Genomic DNA, 15,181 nt, shown 5'->3' on the forward strand with positions numbered 1-15,181 from the left:
CGTGAGATGTAAGAAAAAATGGTAAGCAAAAATAGTAAAGTGTGAGTAAATCTCAACAAACACTGAGTCACAAAAAACTAATTATATCTAATATATGAGGTTAAAAAACAAAAGATACAATTGAAATACTGGACAACAATAATATAGAAATCAGGAAGAGGTGATCAAAGTTAAATATCTTAAGGTACTTGAATTATTTAGGAAAAAGGTAAAAATATTGAGTAACTGTGGATTTTATTAAGTAAAATATTTACTTAAAAATGTGGGATAACTACTAAAAGTTTAGAAATACAGCATGTACTTTTCAAACTAATTAAGAGGAAAAAATTGTTGAGCCTACATTCAGTCAATCCAAAAGAAAGCAACAGAGAAGGAAAAAAGGAAACCAAAAGAAGAAACATTAAAAATAGAATGAGTAAAAAGTCTAAAATACGATAGAAGAAATTAACTAAAATTATATCAGGAATCATAAAACCTGTAAATGAAATAAACATTCCATTTAAGAGAGATTGTAAAGGTAGATTTCTTTAAAGATCCATCTATGTTCTTTTTACAGAAGATACCTCAGACATAGGACACTAAAAGATTGAAAGGCAAATAATTTTTTTAAATGCCTAATGTAAAAAGAAAGCTGGTGTGGTTATATTAATATCAGATAAAAGTCCTTTTTTGACAGAAAGCATAATCAGAGATAAGTGTGATCACTTCTTATTAAAACTTCATTCTCTAGGAAGATATACTTATATGCATTTAAATAACACAGCTTCAGGATAAAGCAAAAATTGACAAACTACAAGCAGAAATGGATAAATTAATTATCATAATGGAGATCTGAACTTCTCAGAATTGGTCGATCAAGCAGATACAGATAGAAAAGATGTGGACAACACAAATGCCTTCCTTGATCTAGTGACACAGGGGAAGCCCTCTAGTCCACAACTGAAGATTACATAATCTTTATGCATATTCTTTTAAGCACCTATGGAACATTTAAAAAAATTAAGAACAAGATAAATCCAAACAAAATATATACAGAAAAATGATAAAAATAGGTACAGAAATCAGTACAACAGAAGACAAAGATACTTAGAGAATTTCAACAAAAAGCACATATGGCAGGGAGGGACACATATGTAGTGGGCACTCGATAAATATCTGTTCAGTGAATATAAAGCAACACACAACTATAAATGTGTGTGTATCAAAAGGTCTGAAAGGAAATTCACCAAAAAGCGATTAAATCTGAGTTGGACAGTTTTAGGTTATTCTGCTTTTATTCTTTGTCCTTTTTTATATTCACTGAGCTCTGTGTATGTATTGCTCTTATAATTTTATGCAAATACATTGTTTTGAAGTTAAAGGTATATATTTGAAGAGATGGACTGGAGAGGATTAAAGCCAGGGGATGTCCTTGACACCAACTCTGGTCGCAGGGTGAGGAGCTGCAGTATAAGAGTGTGGACTTTGGAGGTGCTTTGCCCCTTACTACATGGATGACTTTACACATAATTTCTTTGAACCTGTTCTCCAAAGTGGCAATAAGAAAGACTTCAACAAAGAATTATTTGGATAGGTGACCCCGTGCAAAGCACGTACTACAGTGTCTCATACTGTACATGCTCAATAGCCATTTTCCTTTCCCTGCTTACAGGGTAGCGGGGGGCAGGATGAGGGAGATACCCTTCTCCATTTTTAAGGAATGTGCCCAGAGAAAGGCAAATTTGATCAGTCTGGAATATGAACCTGGATGAAAGCTTGGAACCTGGATGTGAAATTATATTTGTGCTCTCCTGGAGAGACAAGAATACTAAGAAATGAACCAAGTAACTCATCATATTTATTAGAAGTAAGAATAAAGGTGTAATATTATCATTTCCTTGCATTAGTCATATCTAGTAGTTCTGAAACCAATTCACAGTATTCGTGTCAGACTTATTTTATGAGACATTTAACCATTACTAAATTAAATTTCATAAGAGAATGTGCCTATATAACTCCTCGGGAGTTACGGAGGTAGAAATCTGACCCATCATTTCTATTTTCACAGAAAACCATTTAGCAGAACTTTGTTCCAGTAGAAGTGTTTATTGAGTTGTAAGCCTAACACAGTTCATTGGCTGCATGTATTTCCACACTGACATTTTTCTCAGCGCAGATTTGCATCAGTTCATTAGTACTGACAGCAGATGGTAGCACTTTCACACAAATTTACCTTCTGAATTGATCTAAGAAATGTCACTAAAAAAATTCTGACAGTTTTGATGTTCTTCCATTTCTGAAAATGGTATCTTAAACAAATAAAGTGTAGGATTTTAGATATTTTTTGAATTCCAGCACATAATTCCTAAACCAACTAATAACAGCTTTCATCTCTGATTCCGGCTGTCTGAAGGAGAAAGGGGAAAATACAGATAATCTTTCTTGATTGCATAAGGCTTAACAAATCTCCATTGTAGAAAAATGGCTTTTGGAAAATATTATCTAGATGGATTGTCTACACTGATCAAATGCTTCAAATTATTTAAATTTTTTTTCTACTTTACTTTGAATACAAATTGTTTGGCTTGCAGGATCAGCTGATTGAAAGTGGCTGAAAAATAGTATTGGCTCAGGCTGCAAAGCTAATTCTGTCACTGCTCCAGCACTAAGATATCCATCGACAAGACTGACCACATTTTAAAATTACAGATCCTTTGCCTTTAGTAAAAGTTAAATCATTATCAAAATATAAGACAAGAAGACCTAATATTTACTAAGTGAATGAATGAGGGAACATATGAATTCTAATCACACCAGGGAAACTTTTTATTTTTCTGCATTATATAACCATTATTATATTCTTAATAACTCAAGGGCTGCATTCAATAGTCTTATATACTTGGAAACAGGATTTATTTTGAGTATTTTTAAAATAATTTTTCATGTGTATTTAAAAAGTAATTAATGATTTGGTTAATTTGCCACAACTAAGACAAACTGATACATTTGAGGTAGCATTGAGTGTTGACTGCATACAATTTAACCATGTAATTAATTATTGGATGCCTATGACACATTGCTAGAAGAGTGGTCATGACTAACAACATACTTAAAGGATTTATTAAACAACAAAAAGGAGCTTTGGAATTCCAATTGCTCTCAAAAACAACACCCTTACTAACATTCAAACAATAGAAAAAAGTTAATACTGATTAATTTAACTTAAATATAGCAATTTTTGTTCAATATATTTCTATTTCCCTTTCTTGTGTGCCATTATTGTATTGTATACTATATCTATATATGTTATAAACCCAACACTGCAGTATTACAATTTTTGCTTATATAATCTTATGTCTATTAAACTAATTAAGAGAAGAAAAATACTCAACTCATCTTTTGTATTTACAATTTATGATGCATTTTATTCTTTCCTATGGATTAAGTTACCCTCTGGTATTAATGTCTGAAGGACTTACTTTAGTATATCTTATAAGGCAGGTCTATTAGCAAGGGATTCTTTCAGTCTGTTTCCCTGGGCATATATTTATATTACCTTCATTTTTTGAAGGATAGTTTTGCTGGTGATAGAATTCTTGGTTGATAGCTCTGGGATTTTTACCTCTGGAACTTTGGATATGTTCTGCTGCTGCCTTCTGAACTGATGAGAAGACAACCATTATTGTAATGTTATTCCTTTTTTTGTGATGAACTATCTCTTTCTTACTGCTTTTAAGATTTTCTCCTTGTCTTTGGCTTTCAGCCACTTGATTATGGTGTGTCGAGATGTGGCTTTATTTTTGTTTCTACTTAGGGTTTGTTGAGCTTCTTGTATCTATAGATCAATTTTTTTAAATCAAAGTTTAGAAATTTTCAAACAGTACTTTTTCAAATATTTTGCTTACCCCTTCACTCTGTCCTCTCCTCCCGGAATCCTATTACATTTATGTTGGTACACTTGGTTTTGTCCCATAGGTCTCTGAGGTTTTGTTCATTTTTCTTTATTTTTTTCTTTCATTCAAAGTGAATAATTTCTACTAATAGATCTTCAAGTTCACTAATTCTTTTTACTGCCATCTCATATATACTTAACCTATCTAAGTGATTTTTACCCCCTGTGTTGTACTTTTCAACTCTAGTTCATCTGGTTCTTTTCATAGTTTGTATTCCTTGATTGAGATTACTTATTTGCAGAGTCATTATCATAATTTTTCCTTTTTAACTCTTTAAATAGTTTTCTTTGGTGCTTCAAACATATTTATAATAGGTGCTTTGAATTCTTTGTAAATCCAGAATCTGGACCCGCACAGAGTAAGTTTTTATTAATTGGCTTTTTGTCCCCTTAGTATACATCACACTTTTTTGTTTCTTTCCATGTCTCAAATTTAAGCTAGACATGTTAGATGACATATAGTTGCAATTCTGGAGTCCAATATTTTTCCCTGAGTGTTGTCTTTTTGTTGTTGCTATTGTATTTGTTTGTTTGTTTTAGTAACTTTCCTTGGCTTTATCTGCAGAACTTGCCTCTCTGTAAATATGGCCATTGGTGTCCATATTTTTTACATCATTTTGTTCTTCATTCATGTTTTCATGCTTTAGCCTGGCTTTGTTGGGGTCACCCAGCTATGTAGAGTTCTCTGGTTGGCCAATGATTGGACAGACATTGTGCTTAAATACCTAAAGCTCATAAATCTTCCCTCCTTTGCTAATAGATGTGTGTGGGTGTTGGAAGCACATTCACAATTCAGTTAATGTTCAAGTCGGCACTGTCAGGTCTTCCTGTATCTCCCCTGCACATGTATGTAGTTCCCATCAGCCAGGGACGCCTGGAGAACTTACGTAGTCCTTCTACAACTGTCTTGTCTCCAGGATTTTCTCATTAAATTTCTGATTGCTTTGCTGTTTGCTTCAACTGGAATTACAACATCTGGCTAGCAGAGCTACAGTTTTTCCTTTTCATTTAGTACTAATTTTGGTATTTTTATTGCCAACCCCACTGGGCGGTAGTTTTCACTGTCTGTTGGAAATCAAGTCAGCCCCACCGGCAGCACAGCCACTGCTTCTCAAGGACAGCTCCCCTCTGGTAAAACTTACCCATTGATGGAATGGGTGGAGGTGGATGAGGGTATGGGGGTACTTCTAGGCCAGAAGGCTGCAGTTTCTAACTTGAAGTTCTAGCAGCTTTTCATGAATTAAACCCTTCTCAAATTTTTTATTTGCCTTTGGTTGATTTTTACAGCCCAGAAACGGTTGCTATTTTGGCAGTTTTTTTTTTTTTTCCGTTTTATAGTTGTTTTTCAAGAAGATTTGCTGACCTCTACTTTCTGCTACAGCTGGAAGTCTACTCCTATTATCTATGCGTAAAACTTTTCTTAAAAGATCATACAAATATGTCTTAGATTATACAAAATGATTCCTATTTTGAACTGATCAACATAACATAGCTTTACCCTTTAAAATCAAAAGTATCTTCGAAATTAATATAATTTTTATTTTAAAATCCAATTTAAACTTTTGATTTTAAAGACATTTGTTTTAATATAGTCTATCTTATTACAGAGACATGAATTCTCAATATAGTAAAGGATAAAAAATGTTAAGGTGTTTTTTTTTCAGGAAAACAAACCTGCATTGAAGAAACGTCCAAGCTGTTCTAAAAGGTCTTCTAAGGCATGAAAATTTTAATTTTTTTTCTAACGGTGTTTCATGTGAACATTACCATGCATTTTATTTTATTAGAGCATAACCTTAAATATTAATATGACTGCTTTAAGACTAATATGACTATTGTTTGAGGAAAAATGAATAGTAAAATGTAGATTACTGAAGTGTTTTTGAAATGCCTGAGTTTTTAATTTAAATTTATTTAAATTATTTTTCATTAATTTTTTTCTCGAATACCAATGTATTGATAGTTCTAATTGCCATATATGTATACTTAGACTTTTTACTAAGACCTCTCTTGCCTTTGGTTATAATAAGTTGTCAAATATTTTCCAACATTTAGACATTAGTCAGTTTTTATCATGCTACATAACTTTATAGGAGCTTCCTATTTTTAGATATTGAAATTGGGCTTTTTTATAGGGTACAATAGGCCTTATTCTGGATGTTGGGGTGCTATTATCCTTATCAATTTAGATTCAGTGGGTTGAATAATAATAGCCAACTAACTGCTTATTATGTGTCAGGCATTGTTTTCAACACTTTTCTGGCATTTTCTCATTGAAGGAACAATCACCATCAGTCTATGAGGTAGATATTATCATTAGTTCTGAGTATCATATAAGGAAAAAGAGACATAAAGTGGTTAAGTAGTTTGCCCAGAAGTTCACAGCTACTAAGAAGTGGAGCAGGATTTCCCTCTGAATAGTCTTAACTGCAGAACCCATGCCTGCTCTTGCTATATATGTGGTAAGACAACGAAGATCGCAAACTAATCCTAAAAAAAAAGTGCTACATACCTCGTTACTGAATATCACTATGGTCACCTTCAAAGTACTCCCCTTGGGAAGCTATGTACCAACACCAGTGCCTAGACCACCTTTCAAAGTAATTTTGGAACACTTTTTCTGGAATGGCCATCAGAACTGTCGTCATATTACCCTTGATGTCCTGAATGTCATCAAACTGTCTTCCTTTCGATATTTCCTTTATCTTTGCATAAAGAAAGAAGTCATTGGGGGCCAGATCAGGTGAGTAGGGAGGGTGTTCCAATACAGTTATTTGTTTACTGGCTAAAACCTCCCTCACAGACAGTGCTGTGTGAGCTGGTGCACTGTTGTGATGCAAGAGCCATGAATTGTTGGTGAAAAGTTCAGGTCGTCTAACTTTTTCATGCAGCCTTTTCAACACTTCGTTAACTGTTTGTTCAGTTAGTACAAATTTGTAATGAATAATCCCTCCGATATAAAAATAAAAGGTTAGCAACATCATTGCAACAAGTTCGCAAACTTAATTGTCAGACCTCATAGAATGAACAGAAGATGAGTTGCAGAAGTAAAGTCCAAGTCTTTACTCAGCAGCATCAAATGAGCAGAGCTGTAGTGTGGCATGGACCTATATTTGCTTAGAAAATGGTCCCCTGAACTATAAGTGTGCATGTATCTCTTGGATATATGTTCTACTCTAATATGGTTTTTCTTTTGAGGTCTTGTAAAGGTTAGGCCAAAGGTCTATAAGGAAGAGGCAAGGTCATGACTCTCTGATGAAGTTGTTCCTCATGAGTGTCACCAAGTCCTCAGGAAACTGAATTGTGACAGGTTAAGATTCTTGGAGGACACTCTTGGGTGGTGGTGAGTGCTTCCATCCACCATGTAGGCCAGGAAGGGAAGACTCAGTCAAGGTCTTTTCCTAATGTCCTACATGACTCAAATGGGCCTGGGAACCCCCAGTATTGTACTTCTGGATCTTCAAGAGCCCTGTTTCTTTGTGTGTTTATTACCCTTTCAGTATTCCCAGGCTTTTAGTGGAGTCTTGTTTGAACAGTCTCTTCTACCTCAGCTACAGGCTTGGGCTTGGATGTTTAAAGCTGGAGGAGTTTCCCCATGGGTTTGAAAGGGATGCCAAGGGAAGAGTGAGTCCTAGAGAGGAGTAGAGGCTGCCTGGTGGAGCTGACATGCCCCATTACGGGTGTTTCCATCTAATGCCATCCTTGGCGGTCTAGGTTTCATTTTGTTGAAGAAGGTAACATGTCTTCTCATCAATAAGATGTGGTTATGGCTCTTTATTCCTTCCATTGGTTACTAATAAAGTAATCCAAAAAATTTAGACTAAATTTGGCTTTCTATACCCCAACCCTCCAAACAGTAATTATTTTAGTCCAGGATAATCCTAAAATTCTTTAGCATTTCCTATGCTCATTTCCCTTTAGTCTTCTGCCTCCAACACTCTGGTGCCAGACCTCTGCATGGTAGGTTTTTTCTTGTCATTCCAAACTCTTTTTAAAGATCACTTCTTTTGTGAGGCCTTCTCTTCACCCACTCTAAACCACCACGATCCCTCCAGAATCACGTTACCCTGTTTTATTTCATTCATATCTTTTATCATATCTTTTATTTCATTCATATCTTGATTATCTTGTATATTTATTTGTTTTGTGTGTGTATCAGCTGTCTCTTGCACTGGCATGTAAGTTCCAAGGATCAGGGACTTTGTTTATCTTTGAGATACAGTGATCTCTATAACTATATCCAGAACTATTCCCGGGAGACACATAAGAGATGATCAACAGATATGTGTTGAATTAATAAATATTAGTTTAAGGCAGGTAAAGGAAGCCAGAATCGAGTTGGACAGGAGGAGTACTATAGGAATAACACATCTGGGCTGTGACCCTGGGGTCTGGTTAGGGACAAGAATGAGTGGTGGGGAGAGAGCTGGAGAGAAGGAGCTCAGACTCTGCTGTAAGAATCAAGCCGCTGGGCAGAGATATACACCAGCCCACACCCAGTGGATAACCCAGCCCTCACCACACATATAACCACCCAAATCACCACATCCAATGTCTCCAGTACAAGAGGAGCTGTCCCTCCCATTTCTTGTGAGTGGGTGTGTGCACATGCACGCAGGCATGAATGTTTGGGAGTTGGCGGGTGGAGGTAGCAGGGAAAACCACACAAAATTCTTCCCATGGATAGCTCTGAGTTCAGCTTCTCCTTGGATTGGCTGAGAAGAGGAGAAGAAGCTAGGCAGCCCCTAGTCCAAAGTCAGCCGGCAGGCTTGTTTTATTTGGCCCACACTATGTTGAAGAAGAAAAAAATGTGCCGACATTTAAATTTAGGAGGTTTTACCTTAAAATCTGGAGGAAAAGCTAGGTTATTTTGACAAATCAGAAGCCCTGGCACACTGAGCCTGCATTCCCGCATGTCACAGCTAGGATGAGCAGATAGCTGGCACAGCCCCAAAGTGCCTTTCCCCTGCTGGTGTATTTCCCTGGCCTCGCTCCTTCGGGTCCTGCATGATCTTTGCAGATATTTGTTTTGGTTTCTTTGGGCTGATATAACAAAATACCACAGATTAAGTATTTTATGAAAAATAGACATTTATTTCTCACAGTTCTGGAATCTGGAGGTCTGATATCAGGTTACCAGACCTTTCTCGTGAGGGCCCTCTTCTGGGTCACAGACTTCTCACTATGTCCTCTCACGGAGGAATGGGACAAGCTCTCTCGTTGGAGCCTCTTTTTGTTTTTTTTCTCTGTTTGTTTGTTTTTGGTTTTTATTGTTTATTAAAGTGTAGTTGCCATACAATGTTATATTAGTTTCGGATGTACAGAATAGTGATTTGACACATATACCTTATGATGGGCTCACCACAGTAAGTCTAGTAACATCTGTCACCATACACAGTTATTACGGTATTATTGACTATTTTCCCTATGCTGTACATTATGTCTCCATGACTTATTTATTTTATAACTGAAAGTTTGTACCTCTTATTCCCCTTTATCTTTTTCATCCACCCTCCCTCCACTCTCCTCCCCTCTGGCAACCACCAGTTTGTTCTCTATATCTATGAATCTATTTCTGTTTTGTTTTGTTTGTTCGTTTGTTTTGTTCTTTTTAGATTCCACATATTCATGAAATCATATTCCTATGTTCATTGCAGCATTATGTACAATAGCCAAGATTGGTAAGAAACCTAGATGTCCATCGATAGATGACTAACTAAAGAAGATTTTGTGTGTGTGTGTGTGTGTGTGTGTGTGTGTGTGTGTGTGTGTCAAATGGAATATTACTTGGCCATAAAAAGAATGGGATATTGCCATTTGCAATAGCATGGATGGACTTAGAGGGCATTATGCTTATGCTAAGTGAAATAAGTCAGACAGAGAAAGACAAATACCGTGTACTGCATGGAGCCGTTTATATAAAGTCCTTAATCTCATTCCTGAGGGCTCCACCCTCATGATGTAATCACCTCCCAGAGGCCCCACCTCCTACCATCACACTGCACATGAGGATTTCAACATATGAATTTTGGGGGACACAAACATTCACATCATAGCAATATTTGAATTTGCAGTCTCTGGCATAATGGTTAATACACAATGTAAATACTCAATAAATTTATCCTCAATCATTGTTTTCGTGTTGAGAGAATTTGTGCATAGATCACTCACTGCATAGAAACCTGCTAAGGCTCACCATTGCTTGCCAAATGATGCCCACATCCCTAACCTAGCAGCAGTCTGACCTATATCTTATATCCAGTCATTCTGCTACAAAGGCAGTGGTGTTCCGCCATATGGACTTTTAACTCATAGAAACAGCCCAATAGGCTTGGGAGAGACAGAAGGAGAGAAACAGAGAAACTCAGAAAGAGAGACAGACAGACAGAACAACTTAAATAATGCAACACATCCTCCCCGCTCTCACCCTCCGCCCCCCATTCTATCCACCGAACATGCATCCATTGGCACTGAATGCAGTTAGGCCTGAAACAATTAACGTGTTGACAAAATTTATATAAAAGAAAGTGCAAATGATTTTGGTCCCCTTACCACTAACAAAGAAATGAATAAAATACATTGTTCAGATGGTCAGGCTACTACTGGGCTTCACACATATCCTTGAGGAAAAACTAAAGAATAATTAAAGACCCAAGGGAAACACTAGCTGACAAGGAAAGGGGACTGATACAATGTATCTACAGTGTGTATTGTGTAAACCAAGCCATGTGCCCTCCTATGATTGACTACTATTTTATCAGTACAGGACTCCTTCTTAGCAGCCTCTTCTCATGTTTGGATTATGAATCATATTTCAAAACTGCAATCTGTTTGTATCTTAATTTAATATCTTGGAAGTTAAAACAAACCTTTGTTTTAAAGGAACAAACCAGATGATGTATTTTAACTTTTTGAAGTGAAATCCTGATGATGTATTTTAACTTTTTGAAGTTAAACACTGGCCATCCTGAAGCAACTCTGATTCTTACAGGAGCATCCAATCCTCGGGCAACCCTTTTTCGTACTTCATCCCTGCAAGACAAGTGAATTCATGACTCCTGTGTTAAAGAATTCTCGGAAAATCAATAGGTACGAAACACCATCAAGATACATTGGCTTTTACTCTGATTTTAAAAGTGTAAATCTTTTTATGTGACTCTGAAAGCTACGCTAAAAAAGAAATATTCTTTGTAATAATAACAATGGCTAACACTTATTGATTTTTACTGTGTCCTGGGTGCTCTTCTATTTTAAACATATTAATGCATTGGAGTTTTATAATGCCCCTATGAGCTAAGTTCTATTATTTTACCCCGTTTACAGAGGAGGCCGCTTAAAGCACAGAGGTGTTAAATGATTCAGCCAAGGTCACACAGCTAGTTAAGGCGTGGAACTGGGATTTGAAAATTGCAAAACCACCTGTTTTGCCTCAGAGCCATGCTCTTAATCACTGCACTCTACCACCTTAGCAAATGCTGTAAATTTTAAGCATAAAATTGGAATCATCTGGGGGACTCAGGAATCCCAAGGCCTCCAGCTACCTTAATGAGCAATCCTCACAGATTTTTTGGAGCTTGAGCCCTTGTCAAGCAACGGGGCAGACATTTGGAAATGCTGGGATTCCAAGTGGTGGGCACACCTCGTTTGTTGTTGGTAACTGATTTTCTACCATTCGTCCAAACTGCAATGGAAACACTAAAATTGTCTGTATCTTCACTTGTTTCCCAGGAATGTCAACTACATCACATCTTGGCTGAGCATTGTAGGGCCAGTTGTTGGGCTGAATCTGCCTCTGAGTTATGCCAGCGCAGCCTCTCGAGATGAATGAAATGTCGAATGACAGGTACAAAGGAAAGCCCAGATTGAATGTTTTGCTGTTACAAAGATCCTGGTGTCTCTCTTGTATGTTGATAAGTTGTCCCTGCTGTCCCCACCATGTAAGTTTGCTTTCATGTCTAATGAGCTGACCACTGACTTGCGTTTTTTGTTTTCCAACCAACCAGCACCCAATCATTTATCAAGCATTTTACTTTGCTATAAGTGACACTCACAGGACAGGGTGTTTTTATTTTAGAATTGATATTCTTGAAATAAGTCTGTGCTGTTCAGTTAACCTTCTTTTATTCTCTTGACTTTTGTTTTGTTCTTGTTCTTCAGATTCTTCTATTGAACCAAAGAGCTTAGAAATTGCAGCATGAAGAATGCTGAGCGTTGACATGGCCCACCCTGGTTTTAATAGGACTCCATACTGTGAGTTTTCAGGTCACCAAGATTTTGACATGGATTTTTTTTCCCCCTTGGAAGCAAATGTCTGCAGCAACTGATATCCCATATATTTGAAGAAATACCTCAAAGACACAAATCAATATAAACAGCAAAAAGTTAATGTAACATGATAATAGAAATACTGACCTCATGGGGCATTTCCAGGTCATTTTTTCATGTCTCTGAGCCATGTCTTCTTCATCTTTAATATGAGAGTAACAAGCTACCTCAACAGAGTTGCTATGAGAACTCCGTGAGATCATTAATACCTGAGAAAATATTGTAAACTATTATATACAGATGTTCACTCAATGCTCACCTTTCTTATATTTGACTTTCATTCACCCAGTCTGTCAATAAGTTTACTAGCCAGTAAAGTATTAAGATGAACGTAATCTGGAAGAATTTTTGGTTTGGGGTTACTTGTTTTGTTTTTCATTTTAACTTGCTAGGGGCTGAAATTAAGAGAAAAAATGTAATTGGCTCTTTAGAGCATCTATATTAATGTCTGTCAGTGATGGATGCACTTTGGAATCCCCTGAGGATCTTTTACAAGTACAATTGCTGGGTACCACCTTGCGAAACAGCCTCTCTGGGGTCATCCTGATGCATTGGGTCCTGGAGAACCTCTGGTCCAGATGTGCCTTTAGTGTGGCATTTATTTGTATTGTTTTCATCTCCCAACAGGCCCTGTCCAATTCTATGTATAACTGCGGCAAGTTGGACTGACTCCTAACATTTGTCCCGGCATTGCCCCTGAGACCACCTGATACTAAGGAAGTCCAGGAGGCGTTTGTTCTCAGGTGGCCCCCTGGGTAAATGGTTAGGGTGAAGAGATTACCTTCTGGGGAATCCAAGGGGACTGTGACAGCACTTCCAGTCTGCAGCATAAGGGCAGGACTCTTATAGAGGGAGCGGAAGTAGAGAAAGTGTTAGTTCAAAATGTTAGAAAAGCTAAAAGTACATTTTAAAACGCTGAGCTGCACATATTCATACTGAGATGAAAGCTGCTTACATGCTTGCTGGGCATTTTGGTATTTACCACTTAACATCTTTTCAACTTCTGTAAGGGATTCCTCCCCCACCCCCCACCCCCCACCCGCCACTCTCCCTAATGTAAACACAGATTTCTCAGCAAGTCATTTCTCAAGCCATGTCATTTCTGGGGTTAAAAAAATTATAATAATGTTTAACCTGGATTATGTACTTGTCTGGAAATACTAGTTATCTTTTGCTGACAGATTTTGAGATGATTATTATGTCAGTTTGGGGCCAGTGTGTTGTTTTGCTTAAAGTTTAAAATAATTTTTTTTTCCTTTTCTGATTGACGAAGACCTGAAAATTCATCAGTGGCAGAAAAAAGTTCTGAAATGCTCCTAGATGTTGTGGGGACCTCCCTCCCCAGATAGATCCCTCTCCTCAGGCAGCTCTGTTTCTTTTCAGAATGTTTTTCACTTAAAAAACTTATACTTTTTGGTTGATAAAAATTTTCAGTTTTAAAAATGCAGTTATATAACAGGCTATTATCTGAACAGTTATAAAACAGAAAAAAAAATTGTTGTGTCAAACTAACACTTCTTTCTCTGGAATATGAGAATTTTTCCTCTGGGTTTCTTCTCCAGCTAACATAACAAAAAGCCCCTTCACTCAGAAATAAGGCTGGTTAAAGCGGTTACCAGCCAATGTCCTAAACTCTGCTTTTTGTGTGACCTTGGAAAAATTTCTTCAACTTGTTTGGTCCTCAGTTTTTCTTGTTTGCAAAATGAGGAAGTTTAGCTGTGTGACTTTGTGAGGGAGGCCCACTCCAATTCTTGGGTCTGAGAAATAGTGAGAAGTCTAGAGATCTAAACTTTGAGTCCAGTTAATTGCTAGCTGTGTGACTTGGGCTAATTTTCTTAATCTTCTTTAGTCTTTTACCATTTCTATTTTTTAAAAAAAAGCCTACGATATCTATCCCACTCACCTAACAAGGGCATGGAGAAGATCAAAATGGTAAGTAACTCCAGATGTGCAGCCTAACCAACACGGTGCTGCATGGAGAAAGGGGTGGTGGATCATGGCCCTGCCCTGTCAGGATGCCAGCACTTCTGCTCCTTCCCACCGCCTTTCATGCCTGACTCCTGCCCAACACAAACGTGCTCCTGATCAAGCAAGTCTCTGTTCCCATCCTTATCTGGCTGTTGCTCATGCTGGTTCCCACCTGGAAATGCTTCCGTCCCCACCCCTCTACCCAGTGCTCAACCTCGTTTGTATGATTCGCTTTCACAAAGCCATCAATAAACACCACCATCCCTACCGGTCACATCTCCCTCTATTACTCACTGTACTTAGTCTTACTAGCATTTAGTTGTCTCCCTTTCACTCTGATTTCTTTCCCTCCTTAATTACGGGTAGTAAGTAACCTAAGGTAATGACTCACTTTTCCTTTAGTATCTTCTAAGGTGGCATGGACTGAAGAGTTGCTGTTTGCCCTTAATATGTGATCCAGGAAAGGCTCATTCTGGGGGTTTGAGTGGGTGGGCCAGTTCTTTGAATGCCCATTGGAAGGGCCAGAGGCTGTGTTGATGATCAGGTTCTAGCTTACAAGCCAGAGATTAAAAATACGAGACTAACTATCCCTCCCTCCAAGAAAAATGTGTGAAAGAGGAAAAAAAAAAGAATTCAAAATTGGGTTTTTGGAACCATTTCTTCCAAGATTGGTATAGTTTTTATTCATACTCTCAAGATGTTAGGAAATGGAGATCTGCCTTGTCAAATCCAACTCTTTACATACTTCTGAGAGCTGATCTTCCAATGAATTGTGGTTTTTGTTTTTTGTTTTTTTAGGATTAAAATTTGCATAAGGACATGCAAATATTTCCTTAGCAGATACTTACTGAGTTCCCCTTAGGTACTGAGCCCTAGGCTAGGTGCCAGGGGTAGCAAACGGAAAGATGGGACCCGGGCTCATAAAAATGCCACAGTCCAGTGAAGACGACAGACAAG

The 15,181-nt window shown here is 37.4% G+C and overlaps 1 protein-coding gene across 4 annotated transcripts in view; it reads left to right on the forward strand.

Annotated features, from left to right (window-relative positions):
* Positions 1-14,123, forward strand: part of ATG10 (autophagy related 10) — a 393,520-nt gene extending 379,397 nt beyond the window's left edge. For 3 of the 4 annotated variants that reach the window (XM_033110956.1, XM_033110957.1, XM_033110958.1), the window contains exons 6-8: positions 10,923-11,020; positions 11,660-11,774; positions 12,089-14,123. In XM_033110956.1, the coding sequence (XP_032966847.1) occupies positions 10,923-11,020; positions 11,660-11,759 (198 nt within the window). In that variant the 3' untranslated portion in view covers positions 11,760-11,774; positions 12,089-14,123. The remainder of the gene's footprint in view (positions 1-10,922; positions 11,021-11,659; positions 11,775-12,088) is intronic. The other variant, XR_004423559.1, reaches the window with a different exon arrangement.
* Positions 14,124-15,181: the final 1,058 nt, after the last annotated feature.

The sequence above is a fragment of the Rhinolophus ferrumequinum genome, chromosome 7 (genome assembly GCF_004115265.2).
Source record: "Rhinolophus ferrumequinum isolate MPI-CBG mRhiFer1 chromosome 7, mRhiFer1_v1.p, whole genome shotgun sequence".
Taxonomy (NCBI): domain Eukaryota; kingdom Metazoa; phylum Chordata; class Mammalia; order Chiroptera; family Rhinolophidae; genus Rhinolophus; species Rhinolophus ferrumequinum.